Genomic DNA, 12,285 nt, shown 5'->3' with positions numbered 1-12,285 from the left:
AAGGCAGCCTGCCTGCCACCAACATCTTTCAGTGTCTGTTTAACAAACGGCAGGGACTTCCCCGGTGGTCCAGTGGTTAAGAATCTGCCTTCCACTGCAGGGGACGTGGGTTTGATCCCTGGTCAGGGAACTAAGACCCCACACACTGCGGAGCAACTCAGCCCATGCACCGCAACAACTGAACCTTCTAGCCACAACCAGAGGGAAGCCCACAGGCTGCAGCAGAGACCCGGAACGGCCAAAATTAAAAAACAAACACTCAGAAAGAGGGCAGTGCTCGTGGAAAGCTGGGCCCTTGCGGTGGAGGGGTGGGGGCGAGGGCTGGGGGCTGCTGTCTGGCTTTCTGAGGGTGAGCTGGAAGGTGGGTCTGGATGTGGTTGGAGACCCTCCCTCTCCTATCCTGGGGGTGCTTCCTGGTGAACGGCTGCCCAGGATAGAGGCCAAGGCCAATGCCACTCACCCGCCGGGTCTTTTCCACGTCACCACACGGCAGTCGCTTCACGAAGTCGATGCCGGTCAGCGGCGTGCCTGTCGGAGGCAGCAGGATGGAGGCGTCCATCATGAGATATTCCACGTTCATGGGCTTCATCTGGAAGACAGACGGTGGAGGGAGGCTCGCTGAAGGGAGGAAGGGGCCAGAGCAGGTGACATGGGCCTCTCACCTCCATCTGTTCGTATTCAAGGGCACATCAGTCCCGACGCAGATTGAGGTGAAGCCTCGAGACAGCCAGATGGGAGAGATGTGCCATTTTGTTTTCTAAGCTGCAGATTTTCACGCAGGTGCAGTGACAGCTCAGACACCTTGGAGAAGCTGCCGCCCTGCTGTGAACAGATCTGCTTTCTCACCCCCGAGTTCCCCTCCCCTGAGCAGGGAGACAGGCCTCAGGAAGGAGGCCTGCCCCTTCGTGGCGGTCCCTTTAGGGTAGTCTGCCCGCGGTGCGGGGCCTGACTGCCACCCGCCTCCCGCCCTGGCGCTTTTAGCTGTGAAGGTGGAGTGGCACGGTTTCCATTTAGGGAGTTCTGAGTGCGGGCAGGTGGGGAGCTAAAGGCTCTGCGTGTCATCTCCTGTCTAGCAGGGATGCTTCTGAACTTGGCTCAGGGACGCTGAGGAGCAGATACAGGCCCACAGGGCTGGCTGGTGGCAGAACCAAGACATGGACCCAGGCCTGGCTCCAGAGCCATCATGACCTGCAATGTGGTTATGACCCACACAGAACCAGCATTCCCACTTCCCTCCTCTTCCCTGAACTTCCTGCCTGGGGGAACAGAACCAAGTCACTCATGAAGCACTACTACACGCCAGGCCCCTGCAGGGCCCGCCTCCTACTGTGCGGCTATTCTACACTACAGAGGGAACCCCTCAGCTCAGACGGAGGGCGCATGCCCGCAGCCACCAGGCCGGCCAGGGGCAGAGGTGTCTGCCTCCTTCCACGGTGCTTTCAGGAAGCCTTCTCTGATCACCAAGACACGTTAACATCACCTCCCTGCCTGGAACTTTGCTGCCTAAGTGAAAGTGTTAATCACTCAATCGTGTCTGATTCTTTGAAACCCCATGGAGTGTAACCCACCAGACTCCTCTGTCCATGGGATTTCCCAGGCAAGAATATTGGAGTGCGCAGCCATTCCCTTCTCCAGGGGACCTTCTCGACCCAGGGATCTAACCGGGGTCTCCTGCTCTGCAGGTGGACTCTGTCTGCCTGACCCACCAGGGAAGCCCCAGCGCATCAGAACCGACTGCTTAATGTACACGTGTTGCTGGACAGACACGGGGCATCATAAAGGAACGACGTGTCACAATATCCTATAGAATTAATTTTACTCCTTTAAGCGTCATAAACTTCTTTGTGTCTCCCTTTTTTAGAAAGTGGGCTTCAGTCATATCACACTTCCTCCCCTCCTGTAACATAAAGCTGACTACACAGGGCAGGACTGTGGAGATGGCTCAGTGGTCCAGGGACCTGGAGAATAGGGAGGCCCTCAGCTCACCACCTTCTTCTTTGGGACCCATGAAGCCTTCCTCCAAAGGCCTGAGGTCCACCGTCCCAGCTCCTTTATCCCTTTATCCCAGAGCGGGGTGGCAGGGCCCTGTCTCTCCCACCCAGGGCGCCCGTGGCACGGCCTTCCTACGCGGCCTTCCTGCGGCTCCCTCACGGCTCCCTCTGCCCTCTACCGCCTCCCAGCAAACCCCCTCTAGGACTCCCGCCCACGGTGACGGGGAAACAGTGAAGGGTCAGAAGTGAAGGCCCAGCTTGGCAGCACCCAAGGGCCGGCCCCACTTCTTTGGGCTTAGCGGCTGTTTTCCTAAAGTCTGGGTTAATGGCTGACTTTGGGCACGTGTCAGCCTTTAATTCCCTAGAGTGTCAGGCATTGTGCAAGACATATAATAGATGTCATTGAGACAAACAAACAAAAAGCAGGAAGTGCCCTATGGTGGGAGGGAGAAGAACCAAATATTTGAATATTCATGGTTCTGAACCTCTACAGTAGGCAATCCCTAGGTATTTCACAACCTGGAAGGTCATGTGGCTTGGGTCCCATTTTACAGATGGAAAAGCCAAGGCTCAGAATGTAAGCAACCTGCCCGAGGTTGCAATAAGTAGCAAAAGCAGAAATGGAGCAGGGGTTTCAGAGTCCAAGCCTTTCTCTATCACCAAGTGACACACAAGACTTGTTTCTACAAGAAGCCAAACTTCTGGAGAGTCATGTTGTGGAAGGGAATGTCACGGGCGTAACAAAGATGGCAGCTGAGCACTGACTCCACTCCGCTCCACTTCATGGTCCCAAGAACAGGAGCCAGAGACGCTCTTTCCGGGGTGGAGGGGATAACAGGGTGTGGCCATCGGAGGTGTGAGATGCCTGTGAGTGCCTCGCAGAGCACCAAGAGGAGGCCTGGGCGCTGCTGGGGCTTCTCTGAAGGTGAGTTATCCCAATTTACACTCTTTCCTTGAAAACCCTCCGGGAGGACTCAGACACGCTGCGAGCAAGAATGTGATGAGGGCACAGCTGTCCAGATGCTCACTGATGGGCCAGGGAGCCATGCAGCACAGCTGTCTTTATCTTGTTGACATTTTAAACACTTGGGTTTATGGTAAACGTCCCGAATAACTTCACTCTGGGGTGAGAAACGTCCATGAAAAGAGTCATTTACACCGAGTTACTGAGTCTTAACTGAGGGGCAGGTGTCAGGGATGCAGAGGCAGATGATCAGAACAGCGCAACCTTCAATCTTCTGCAACTGTCTTTTCTCATGATCGTGCCTGCTGGACGGAGACGGGGAGACCGCGGGCTGGCACGGCAGGTGCAAGAGGTGCAAGAGAGCCACACTCAGGAGCACTCTGATGGCACAGTGAAGGAGGAGGTGGCATCGTACTGTGCCAGGCAAGGCAGGGCACTGGGAAGTGACGGCCGGGCAACTGTGGGCACCTCCCCCAACCCCTCTGCCTCTCGTTTCCTTATTGGCAAAAGCAGGATAATAGCAGCAGTGATTCACATCAGGTTGACAGGGGGATTAAGAGATTTCATACGTATGACTAAGTCTTCAATCAAAAACTACACATATCAGCTTATCTACAAACAGAAACAGACTCACAGACTTAGGAAACATGGCTGCCAGTGGGGAAGGCTGGGGGGAAGGGATAGTCAGGGAGCTTGGGATGGACATGTAAACACAGCTATACTTGAAATGGATAACCAACACGGTCCTGCTGTATAGCACAGGGAACTCTGCTCAACATTATGTGCAGCCTGGATGGGAGGGGAGTTTGGAAGAGAGTGGATACATGTATATGTCTGGCTGAGTCCTTTTGTTGTCCACCTAAAACCATCATAGCATTTTTAACTGGAGATAATCCAATATAAAATTAAAAGTTAAAAAAAAAACTATTCATATCAAAGTGAATCTTTCTAACCCATCTTATGACTCAGACCAACTTAGGGGGAGTGAATGTCATCTGTAATTTCACTGCTGAGGATTAAAAGGCACCGTTTTCAATGTCCTTCCCCACCCATCTCTGCCATTCGAACAGAAAGCCCCAAATTAGATGAGTTCTCTCTCAGTTTGGCAGGACAAGCTTGGCCACGAGTCCTTCTGGCCCCTCACTTACCGTCATGCTCCTGTACTCATCTTCAAACATGTCCAAAAAGATTTCTTCTCCCTAAAAAAGAAAGGAAGGAAAGAGAAGATTATGTATATTTTTTTCCATAAACAACAAAGGGTTATAAACTCCAGTTCGTGGCTTTTGGGTCATCTGTTTCTTATTAGTGAGTTCTCGTAAACCACCAGGAAGTAAAATACACACGTGAACATGCATGCGTGCACACACACACACACACACACACACACACTCGAATGAAAGCCCAAATATCAAATTGCACCTCAACGGTTTTCTCCAAGCATGTGTCATTACGGATTTCTAGTGTCGAGGCAGTTAATTAACCACAACAACAAAAAATCACTTCATGTACAATTAAAATATAAAAATGGTTAACGTTTCAGGTATTTAAAATGATCTGTTTGCTGAGAATGGTTGGAGAAAATAAGAGTGTGGGCTAAGCTGTCATGTTAAAGCTGACAGGGGCTCCGCACGTCTGGAAGGAAGCGTATGATTAGATATGCTTAAGGCTAACATTACGTGGCTTGTTCCATTTGTTTCTGAGGCGTGCCTTTGGGGGTTTTAGAGTACCCGTGGCCCTGAGGACCCCCAAGAACAGGGTGGTGGGGAGGAACGGCTCTGAGACTCATAGACCAGGGGCCAATCTCAGTTGTTTCTCTCAGAGCCTCTCTGTTTCACTGCAAGATGGGGTGACTGGCCCCGTCTGTGCAGGTCAGAGTGTCATCATGACCACCCTGCCCAGGTCCGCAGCCCGGGAGGACAGGCGCTGGTAGCACTGGTCTGGCCTGCGCCCTAAGTCTCCCTCTCTCCCCCCGTACTGTCTCTCTCTCACACATACACACACAGATGGCATGGGAAAAGCAATAGGTCCTTTATGTGTTTTTCCAGTTATCAAAACTATCGGCAAACTTGAAAGTTCTTCTTTGGTGTGAAGGTGAAAATGTTAGCTAGCTCAGTCATGTCCAACTCTTTGTGACCCCATGGACTGTAGCCCGCTAGGCTCTTCTGTCCATGGAATTCTCCAGGCAACAATACTCCAGGCAACAATAAAAGAGTAGGTAGCCATTCCCTTCTCCAGGGATCTTCTCAACCCAGGGATCGAATTCAAGTCTCCTACATGGCAGGTGATCTGAGCCACCAGGGAAGTCCCTTTGGTGTGAGACCCACAAAATAACCACAGAAATAACCCTTGAAAATATTGATAAGCTCCTGATATACTAAGGGTACAAACCTTAGAGGATAAAAGAGAGAAAAACCTGGGTTGGGAGAAGGGAGGTGCGATTCAAATACAGATCTCCTTTTGTCACTGAAAAAGAAAAATCCTCTGGGAAGATGCCTACCTATATATCTTCCTGCTTTTTGCAATCCAGAAGCTTGTGGGGAGGGTGGGGAGGACAGACTAAGTGCAGTTACACTGGAAGGAGTGTCAAAGATGACTGTGCTGAGGACTCATATCCTCACTTCAAGCCCAAGATGGGTTGGGGCTAATCTGGGGGGACTGGGATTCCGCCCCGGAACACGGGACCCACCGTGGTACCACCCTCTTCTGAGCACATCCAGAGTGCTGCAGCTTCGGGGGGTCATCTGAGCCCCACAAGGGGCATTTCCAGATTATGTGACCTGGTTTTATCTCAATGAACACTGACAGTAATGGACAGTGGCTGAAAAAGTTTCTTGCGAGGAACCAGATTCCCGGGTATTTATGTACATAGTTCACAGCCATTTAAAGAGAGTGCAATGCTGTTTATAATAGCCAGGACATGGAAGCAACCTAGATGTCCATCAGCAGATGAATGGATAAGGAAGCTGTGGTACATATACACCATGGAATATTACTCAGCTGTTAAAAAGAATTCATTTGAATCAGTTTTAATGAGATGGATGAAACTGGAGCCCATTATGCAGAGTGAAGTAAGCCAGAAAGACAAAGACCAATACAGTATACTAACGCATATATATGGAATTTAGAAAGATGGTAACAATAATCCTATATGCAAAACAGAAAAAGAGACACAGATGTATAGAACAGACTTTTGGACTCCGTGGGAGAAGGCGAGGGTGGGATGTTTCGAGAGAACAGCATCGAAACATGTATATTATCAAGGGTGAAACAGATCACGAGCCCAGGTTGGATGCATGAGACAAGTGCTCGGGGCTGGTGCACTGGGAAGACCCAGAGGGATCGGGTGGAGAGGGAGGTGGGAGGGGGGATCAGGATGGGGAATACATGTAAATTCAGGGCTGATTCATGTCAATGTATGGCAAAAACCACTACAATATTGTAAAGTAATTAGCCTCCAACTAATAAAAATAAATGGAAAAAAAATAAAATAGAGTGCAATGAACAAAAGTGCAAGTGAACAAGAAAACAGCAATGTTGACACCTTTCCTCCTCCTGGGAGGATATCTTCATCAGTCAGATTACGAGGGAAAACCATCACTCACTGGATCCAGAGAGAGCTGATGTGGAGGCCAAAATATCAGAAAACTACTAGGGCTGTCTGACATATGGATGAACCCACTGCTGACAAATGACGAGCCCTGCCTGAGTCTATCTTAACCTTAAGAAAAGAGGGAAACAAAGTCATCACAAGGCAGTATCTTAAAGTGAATCCCCTGGAAACTGAACCTACACATTTTCCAGATACTGAAGGTCATGGGGGCCCTTTATCAATTCTCACTAAATTCATGAGAAATGTTTAGAGCCTGTGTGAGGTTTCTCAACACATAGGCACACTTCATTTTATTGAGCTTTGCTTTACTGAAGCTGAAACTCTAATACTTTGGCCACCTGATGTGAAGAACTGACTCACTGGAAAAGACTCTGACGCTGGGAAAGTTTGAAGGCAGGAGGAGAAGGGGACAACAGAGAATGAGATGGTTGGATGGCACCACCAACACGATGGACATGAATTTGAGCAAGCTCTGGGAGTTGGTGATGGACAGGGAAGCCTGGCGTGCTGCAGTCCATGGGGTCGCAAAGAGTCAGATATGATTGAGTGACTGAACTGAACTGAAGTTACTGTTTCAAAGATACTACATTTTTTATAAACAAATTGAAGCTCTGTGGCAAATGCTAGTTGTCAAATGATAATTAGCATGTTTTAGCAAAAAAGTTTTCTTTTTTAAGGTAGCACTAGGTCTTTGTTACAGCTTGAGCTTTCCTTAGTTGAGGCATGCAGGCTGAGTTGTCCCAAGGTATGTGGGATCTTAGTTCCCCAACCAGGAATCAAATACTTGTCCTCTGCATTGGAAAGTGGATTCTTAAACAATGGACCAAAAAAACAAGGAAAAAAAAAAAAACCCCAATGGGCCATTGAGGAAATCCTAACAATAAAATATTTTTAATTAAGGTATGTACAATCCCAAAGGAAATCAACCCTGAATATTCAGTGGAAGGACTGATGCTGAAGCTCCAATACTTCGGTCACCTGATGCGAAGAGCCGACTCATTAGAAAAGACCCTGACGCTGGGAAACAGTGAGAGCAGGAGGAGAAAGGGACGACAGAGGGTGAGATGGTTAGACAGCATTACCAACTCAATGGACATGACTCTGAGCGAACTCCAGCAGACAGTGAGGGACAGGGAAGCCCAGCGTGCTGCAGTTCATGGGATCACAGTCAGACACGACTTAGGGACTGAACAACAGAAATACATTTTTTTAGACACCATGCTATCGCTCACTCAGAGGATCACAGTACAGTGTAAGCATAACTTTGATTAGCACTGGGAAACCAAAGCATTTGCTTGACTCTATTGTGGTATTTGCTGTTTTGTGGTGGTTTGGAGTCAAACCCAAAGTATCTCTGAGGTCTGCCTGTACATATATATAAACAATACACATGCATACAGTTCATAGATTCATATGTAATTCAGTAATTTTGTACCTATGCATGCGTGCACGCTAAGTCACTTCAGCTGTGTCCAGCTCTTTGTGACCCCATGGACTGTAGCCTGCCAGGCTCCTCTGTCCGTGGGATTCTCCAGGCAAGAATACTGGAGTGAGTTGCCACGGTAAGCACATATAATTCACGAACACAAAAGTTGCTATGTATAATTTAGTCGTATAAGCATCTGTATATAATTGATGGTTTACACGTAAATTCATCAATGAACAAACTCACATATAATTGATAAATAAACAATCCCACACTAGGGGTGAGTCCTCCAAAGTTGCGCTGATAAGACAGCATGGGCAGAAAAGCGCAGAGACCACTGCTGCGGAGCGGACAGAATGGCACGTGTTCCCTCAGGACCCAGAGGGTGTAAGAGAGGACTGAAGCCACGACTGTCCTGCTTCCCGACACACACGCTGCTGCCCCCGAGCCCCGGCTCACCTTATAGAAGTGCCGTGCCAAGTGGACGCTCTCCTCTCGGGCTCCCTGTTACAAGAGAGGGAAGACGTGAGGGGCAGGTCTCACGGAGGTGAGTGAGCTGGGGCAAGCCATGGATTCTAAAATCTGAGGCTACAGAAGACAGACGCTGGGCTGATAATCTTAATCCATAAAGTGGTTCTTCATGGGGGTGGTGGAGAAGGAGCTCAAAACAAAACTGGGTGAAGGACAAATGATTCAACCTGATGACTTGGAGAGCTGTTGACACGCAGTTACGTGGGGGAAATGGGTTCTATTAATAAAAGATGGCCATGATGACTCCACTCTTATAAACAGAAAAAGTCACTTGTGAACGTGTGTGTCAGGGTATAAGTGTAGCTGGAAAGACACACACTAAGCGTCAACTATTGTTACTTTTTACCCCTCTGTACTTTTCTAAACTTTCTAAAACAAACATGAAAAATAAGAGGGAAAACAATTTAAATTGTTTAAAAACAATTTAAAGCTATTTAAAATATGAATGTACGCAGTAGCACGATAAGCCATAAATGAATAAACATGTGTCTGTACATGAATACAACTTTCAAAATATAAAAAGAAAAAGAAATCCTGGAGACAAATACAGAGCCAAACACTTACAAGAGAAACTACTAAGATTCGCTAATTAGTGGGCTGCTCAGGGCCATCTCGGTGGAAGGGCATGTCCATGGGGACAAGTGGGCAGGGGGTCGGCAGGGGGTCTGTGGCCTGTCTTCCTTCTGCTGGGACCAGCTACGACCTGGATGCAGGGGCTTCCCTGCGACCTCCCCCCACTGTGGGGCAGGCGCGGCAGGAACAGGCCTCACCTCCAAGCAGGCCAGGTGCACGTCCTTTATGATGCAGCCTGTGCTGGCCACGACTTGCTGCTTGAGGAGCAGACAGCTCAGCTCCAGCGTCGCCAAGCGGATCTTGCCGTCTGCAGGGCACACTTGGGTCAGCCATGCCCACACCCTCACGTCCAGTCTCCTGCCTTCCCGACTTGGAGATCAGCAGGTCAGCCGACAGGCCCCCCGACATCCCGTGGGGGCACAGAGGGAACCCCCACATGCTAATCCCCTGCCCAATCAACTACCGCTGAAACCCACACCCGGCATTGTCCCTGGAAGCACCTGTGACTGCCTGACTGAGGGGCATCCCACTCTCAGCAAACTCCCCCCAGGTCTTCAATCTCATTTCTGGGGAGGGGCCTTCACATAGGAGGGGCCAGGAAAGGGGGACTCTCCGGGAACAATGGGGCCCAGGATGGGCCACTGGGGAAACACTCAAGGCAGACACATGGCGGTACACCTCCCTACCTGGCTTTATGCCTCAATGGTCAGGGGTTGGTGGGGAGGAGGAAGATAGGTGAGAAGAGGGAATCCACTGGCCCAAAAGTGAGCAGGTAACATACAAGCAAAACTAGGCCTTCTGAAGCCCAATACAAACCCAGCCCAGGCAGAGGCTGATCAGTCTTGGCTGGGACACTCGGCCCACCTTGGCCCAGCAGTGCCCGCCAGCCTGGCCTCCGCTGAGCACAGGCGTTCTCTGGACCACAGCCCGGCCCCCACCCATCCTGTGGGCCAGGTCAGAAACACCCCTCCTGCTACCTCTGGGGAAGCAGACCGTGATGCTCCACTAGGACCCTTCTTCCTTCCTGGTGAATTGCTGGCTATTCCTCCCAAAGGTCTGTCTCTCCAGCGAAGCTTCCAGATTGTCCCTCTGAGTTGCCCCAGTGTCTTCTCTTCAGAAATCCAGGCAGTACTACACACTGTCCTCAGGGGGTCTGCTGATTCTCCTGTCCCTGGAGGGTCCTCCCCAGCACCCAGGCCACACTCTGCCTTCCCCGTCACCAAGACACATCCGGCTCCTGCCAACAGGCCCTGGGCCACCATCCTCAGACCATGCTCTGCCTCCCCGACTGGACCTTCAGCAGAAACTGACCCCACCGAGCGCCCCGTGGTCCCAAGAAACCACATCTTTCTTGTCCCCCAAAACACCCTCCTCTGGGCCCTCTTCTCCCCACATGGGGCCTGGGCCAGGCTCCAGAGCCGGCTCCCCTGTATGTCACCTCCAGAGATCAGCAGTGGCCCTGGGCTCAGTCCTAGACAAGCCTCTCTCCTCTCCTGTGACTTTAAAAAGATCTATGAGCCCTGCAGAGTTAGTTCTGGCCTTGACCCTGCTCTTAGGCTTAGATCCCATCTACACATGGAGCCCCAGACTGTCGGAACTTCACAGAGGACAGGGTCCATGTGTCCCCTACTTCCTGCACCCTCATCACTTGCACACAGAGGCTGGAATACAGGAGGTGCTCAATAAACAGCCGTTGAGTTTACCGATACCCTGAATCACCCTTTAGGCTGTGGACCTGGTTCTCTAGACCCTTGTGGTCACTCCCTGGCAGTCACGCTGTGCTCTGGCCATCACTCCCCTGATTTCTGAAGCCCTCAGCTGCAACCATATCCCTGGCCCCCTGCCCTCCTGAGCCCACCACCTGGACTGCTCCTGCTAGCTCAGCTCAGCGGTTCTCTCCCCCCCAAGGCAGCATCTCGGTCGGGCCCTTTCCTGGGCTCTCACTCACACCCTGATGATCTATTTTCCTGCCTTGCAGTCAGGGTTTCTTAACCTTGGCACCATCGACATCTGGGGCTGGACAATCCTTTGTCCTGGGGACTGTTCTGTGCACCGTAGGGTGTGGAGCAGCACCTGGCCTCTGACTACAGAATGTCAGTAGCACCCGTCTCCAAGCTGTGACAACCAAGAACGTCTCTGGACGCTGCCCCCTGGGGACAACGCTGCCCCCAGGTGAGGACTGCTCCGCTACTTCATTCCACCTGCTCTTCCCAGCCCGTGCTGTGGCTGCAGGTTGGCGCTGGCCAAGGCCTCAGAACTAGGCTGACACCAGGCATGTATCATCAAAAGCACCCAACCCACACCTTCCAGCCTTCCCCTTCGCTCACCCTCCCAGCCTAGTTCCTGCTCAAATGTGGCCTCGGCCACCCTGAGAGGAGGGCTGCAGACACTGGCACAACTGACCAAAGCAGAAGTGAGTGTGGGAGGAGAAGACAGTGAGTCTGGCACAAACACCACGGGAGACGGGGGGAGGAGGAGACCCCGGGATGAAGACAAGGCTGGACGGGAGGATCCGGGTGGCCCAGGGTGTGTGTGCGGCCGGGGAGTGGCTGAGCTCCGCCTGGATTCCCGGCATGGCTAGGTCCGGACACCGAGGCTCCTGGGGCTGGTGTGGGGCCTAGTCCCTGCAACTCCCCCACCCCCGGGCACCGCCCGCACGCTCGGGCACCTGGCTGGGCCGCGTTGTTCATGATTCTGATGAGCCTCTCGGCCAGGAGGTGGTTGTAGGTGGTCTTCTCAGCCGCAGTGGGCACTGGAAGCTGGATTCGCTCGAGCTTCTCAGGATCCATGCCTGGAACAGAGAGAAGGGGCCGGCTGTCAGCGCAGCTGCCTCACCTTGTCCCGAAAGGCCCCTTCGAGCTTAGCTTCCTCAACCTTGGCTGTCCACTGTCCACCTTTCAGATTGCTGCCGCGACCAGGTACTGCCCCTGGTATGATTCACCTCAGAGTTTTCTGTACCTGGAACTTAAGGAAATACATTATTAAAGCATACATTTTCTTTCTTTCTGTTTCAGCCCCAGTGTGCAGCTTGTGGGGTCTTAGTTCTCCAACCAGGGATTGAACCCGGGCCCCTGGCAGTGAAAGTGCAGAGTCCTAAGCACTGGACCACCAGGGAAGCCCCTAAAGCATACATTTTCCATCACCACTTGTAAATGGGAAACCAGGATGGCTGCAATACTGACAGCAACAA

The 12,285-nt window shown here is 51.3% G+C and overlaps 1 protein-coding gene across 8 annotated transcripts in view; it reads right to left on the bottom strand.

Moving 5' to 3' along the window:
- The window catches only part of CLEC16A (C-type lectin domain containing 16A), a 233,074-nt gene that overhangs the window by 125,357 nt on the left and 95,432 nt on the right, over positions 1-12,285 (bottom strand). For all 8 annotated transcript variants that reach the window (XM_065924327.1, XM_065924329.1, XM_065924328.1 and 5 more), the window contains 5 exons: positions 11,764-11,886; positions 9,293-9,402; positions 8,451-8,495; positions 4,104-4,154; positions 461-589 (listed from right to left, as the gene is read on the bottom strand). In XM_065924327.1, coding sequence (XP_065780399.1) covers positions 461-589; positions 4,104-4,154; positions 8,451-8,495; positions 9,293-9,402; positions 11,764-11,886 — 458 coding nt within the window. The remainder of the gene's footprint in view (positions 1-460; positions 590-4,103; positions 4,155-8,450; positions 8,496-9,292; positions 9,403-11,763; positions 11,887-12,285) is intronic.

The sequence above is a fragment of the Muntiacus reevesi genome, chromosome 2 (assembly GCF_963930625.1).
Source record: "Muntiacus reevesi chromosome 2, mMunRee1.1, whole genome shotgun sequence".
Taxonomy (NCBI): domain Eukaryota; kingdom Metazoa; phylum Chordata; class Mammalia; order Artiodactyla; family Cervidae; genus Muntiacus; species Muntiacus reevesi.
Note: the sequence above shows the minus strand (reverse complement) of the source record. Positions and strands in the feature narration are given on the sequence as shown.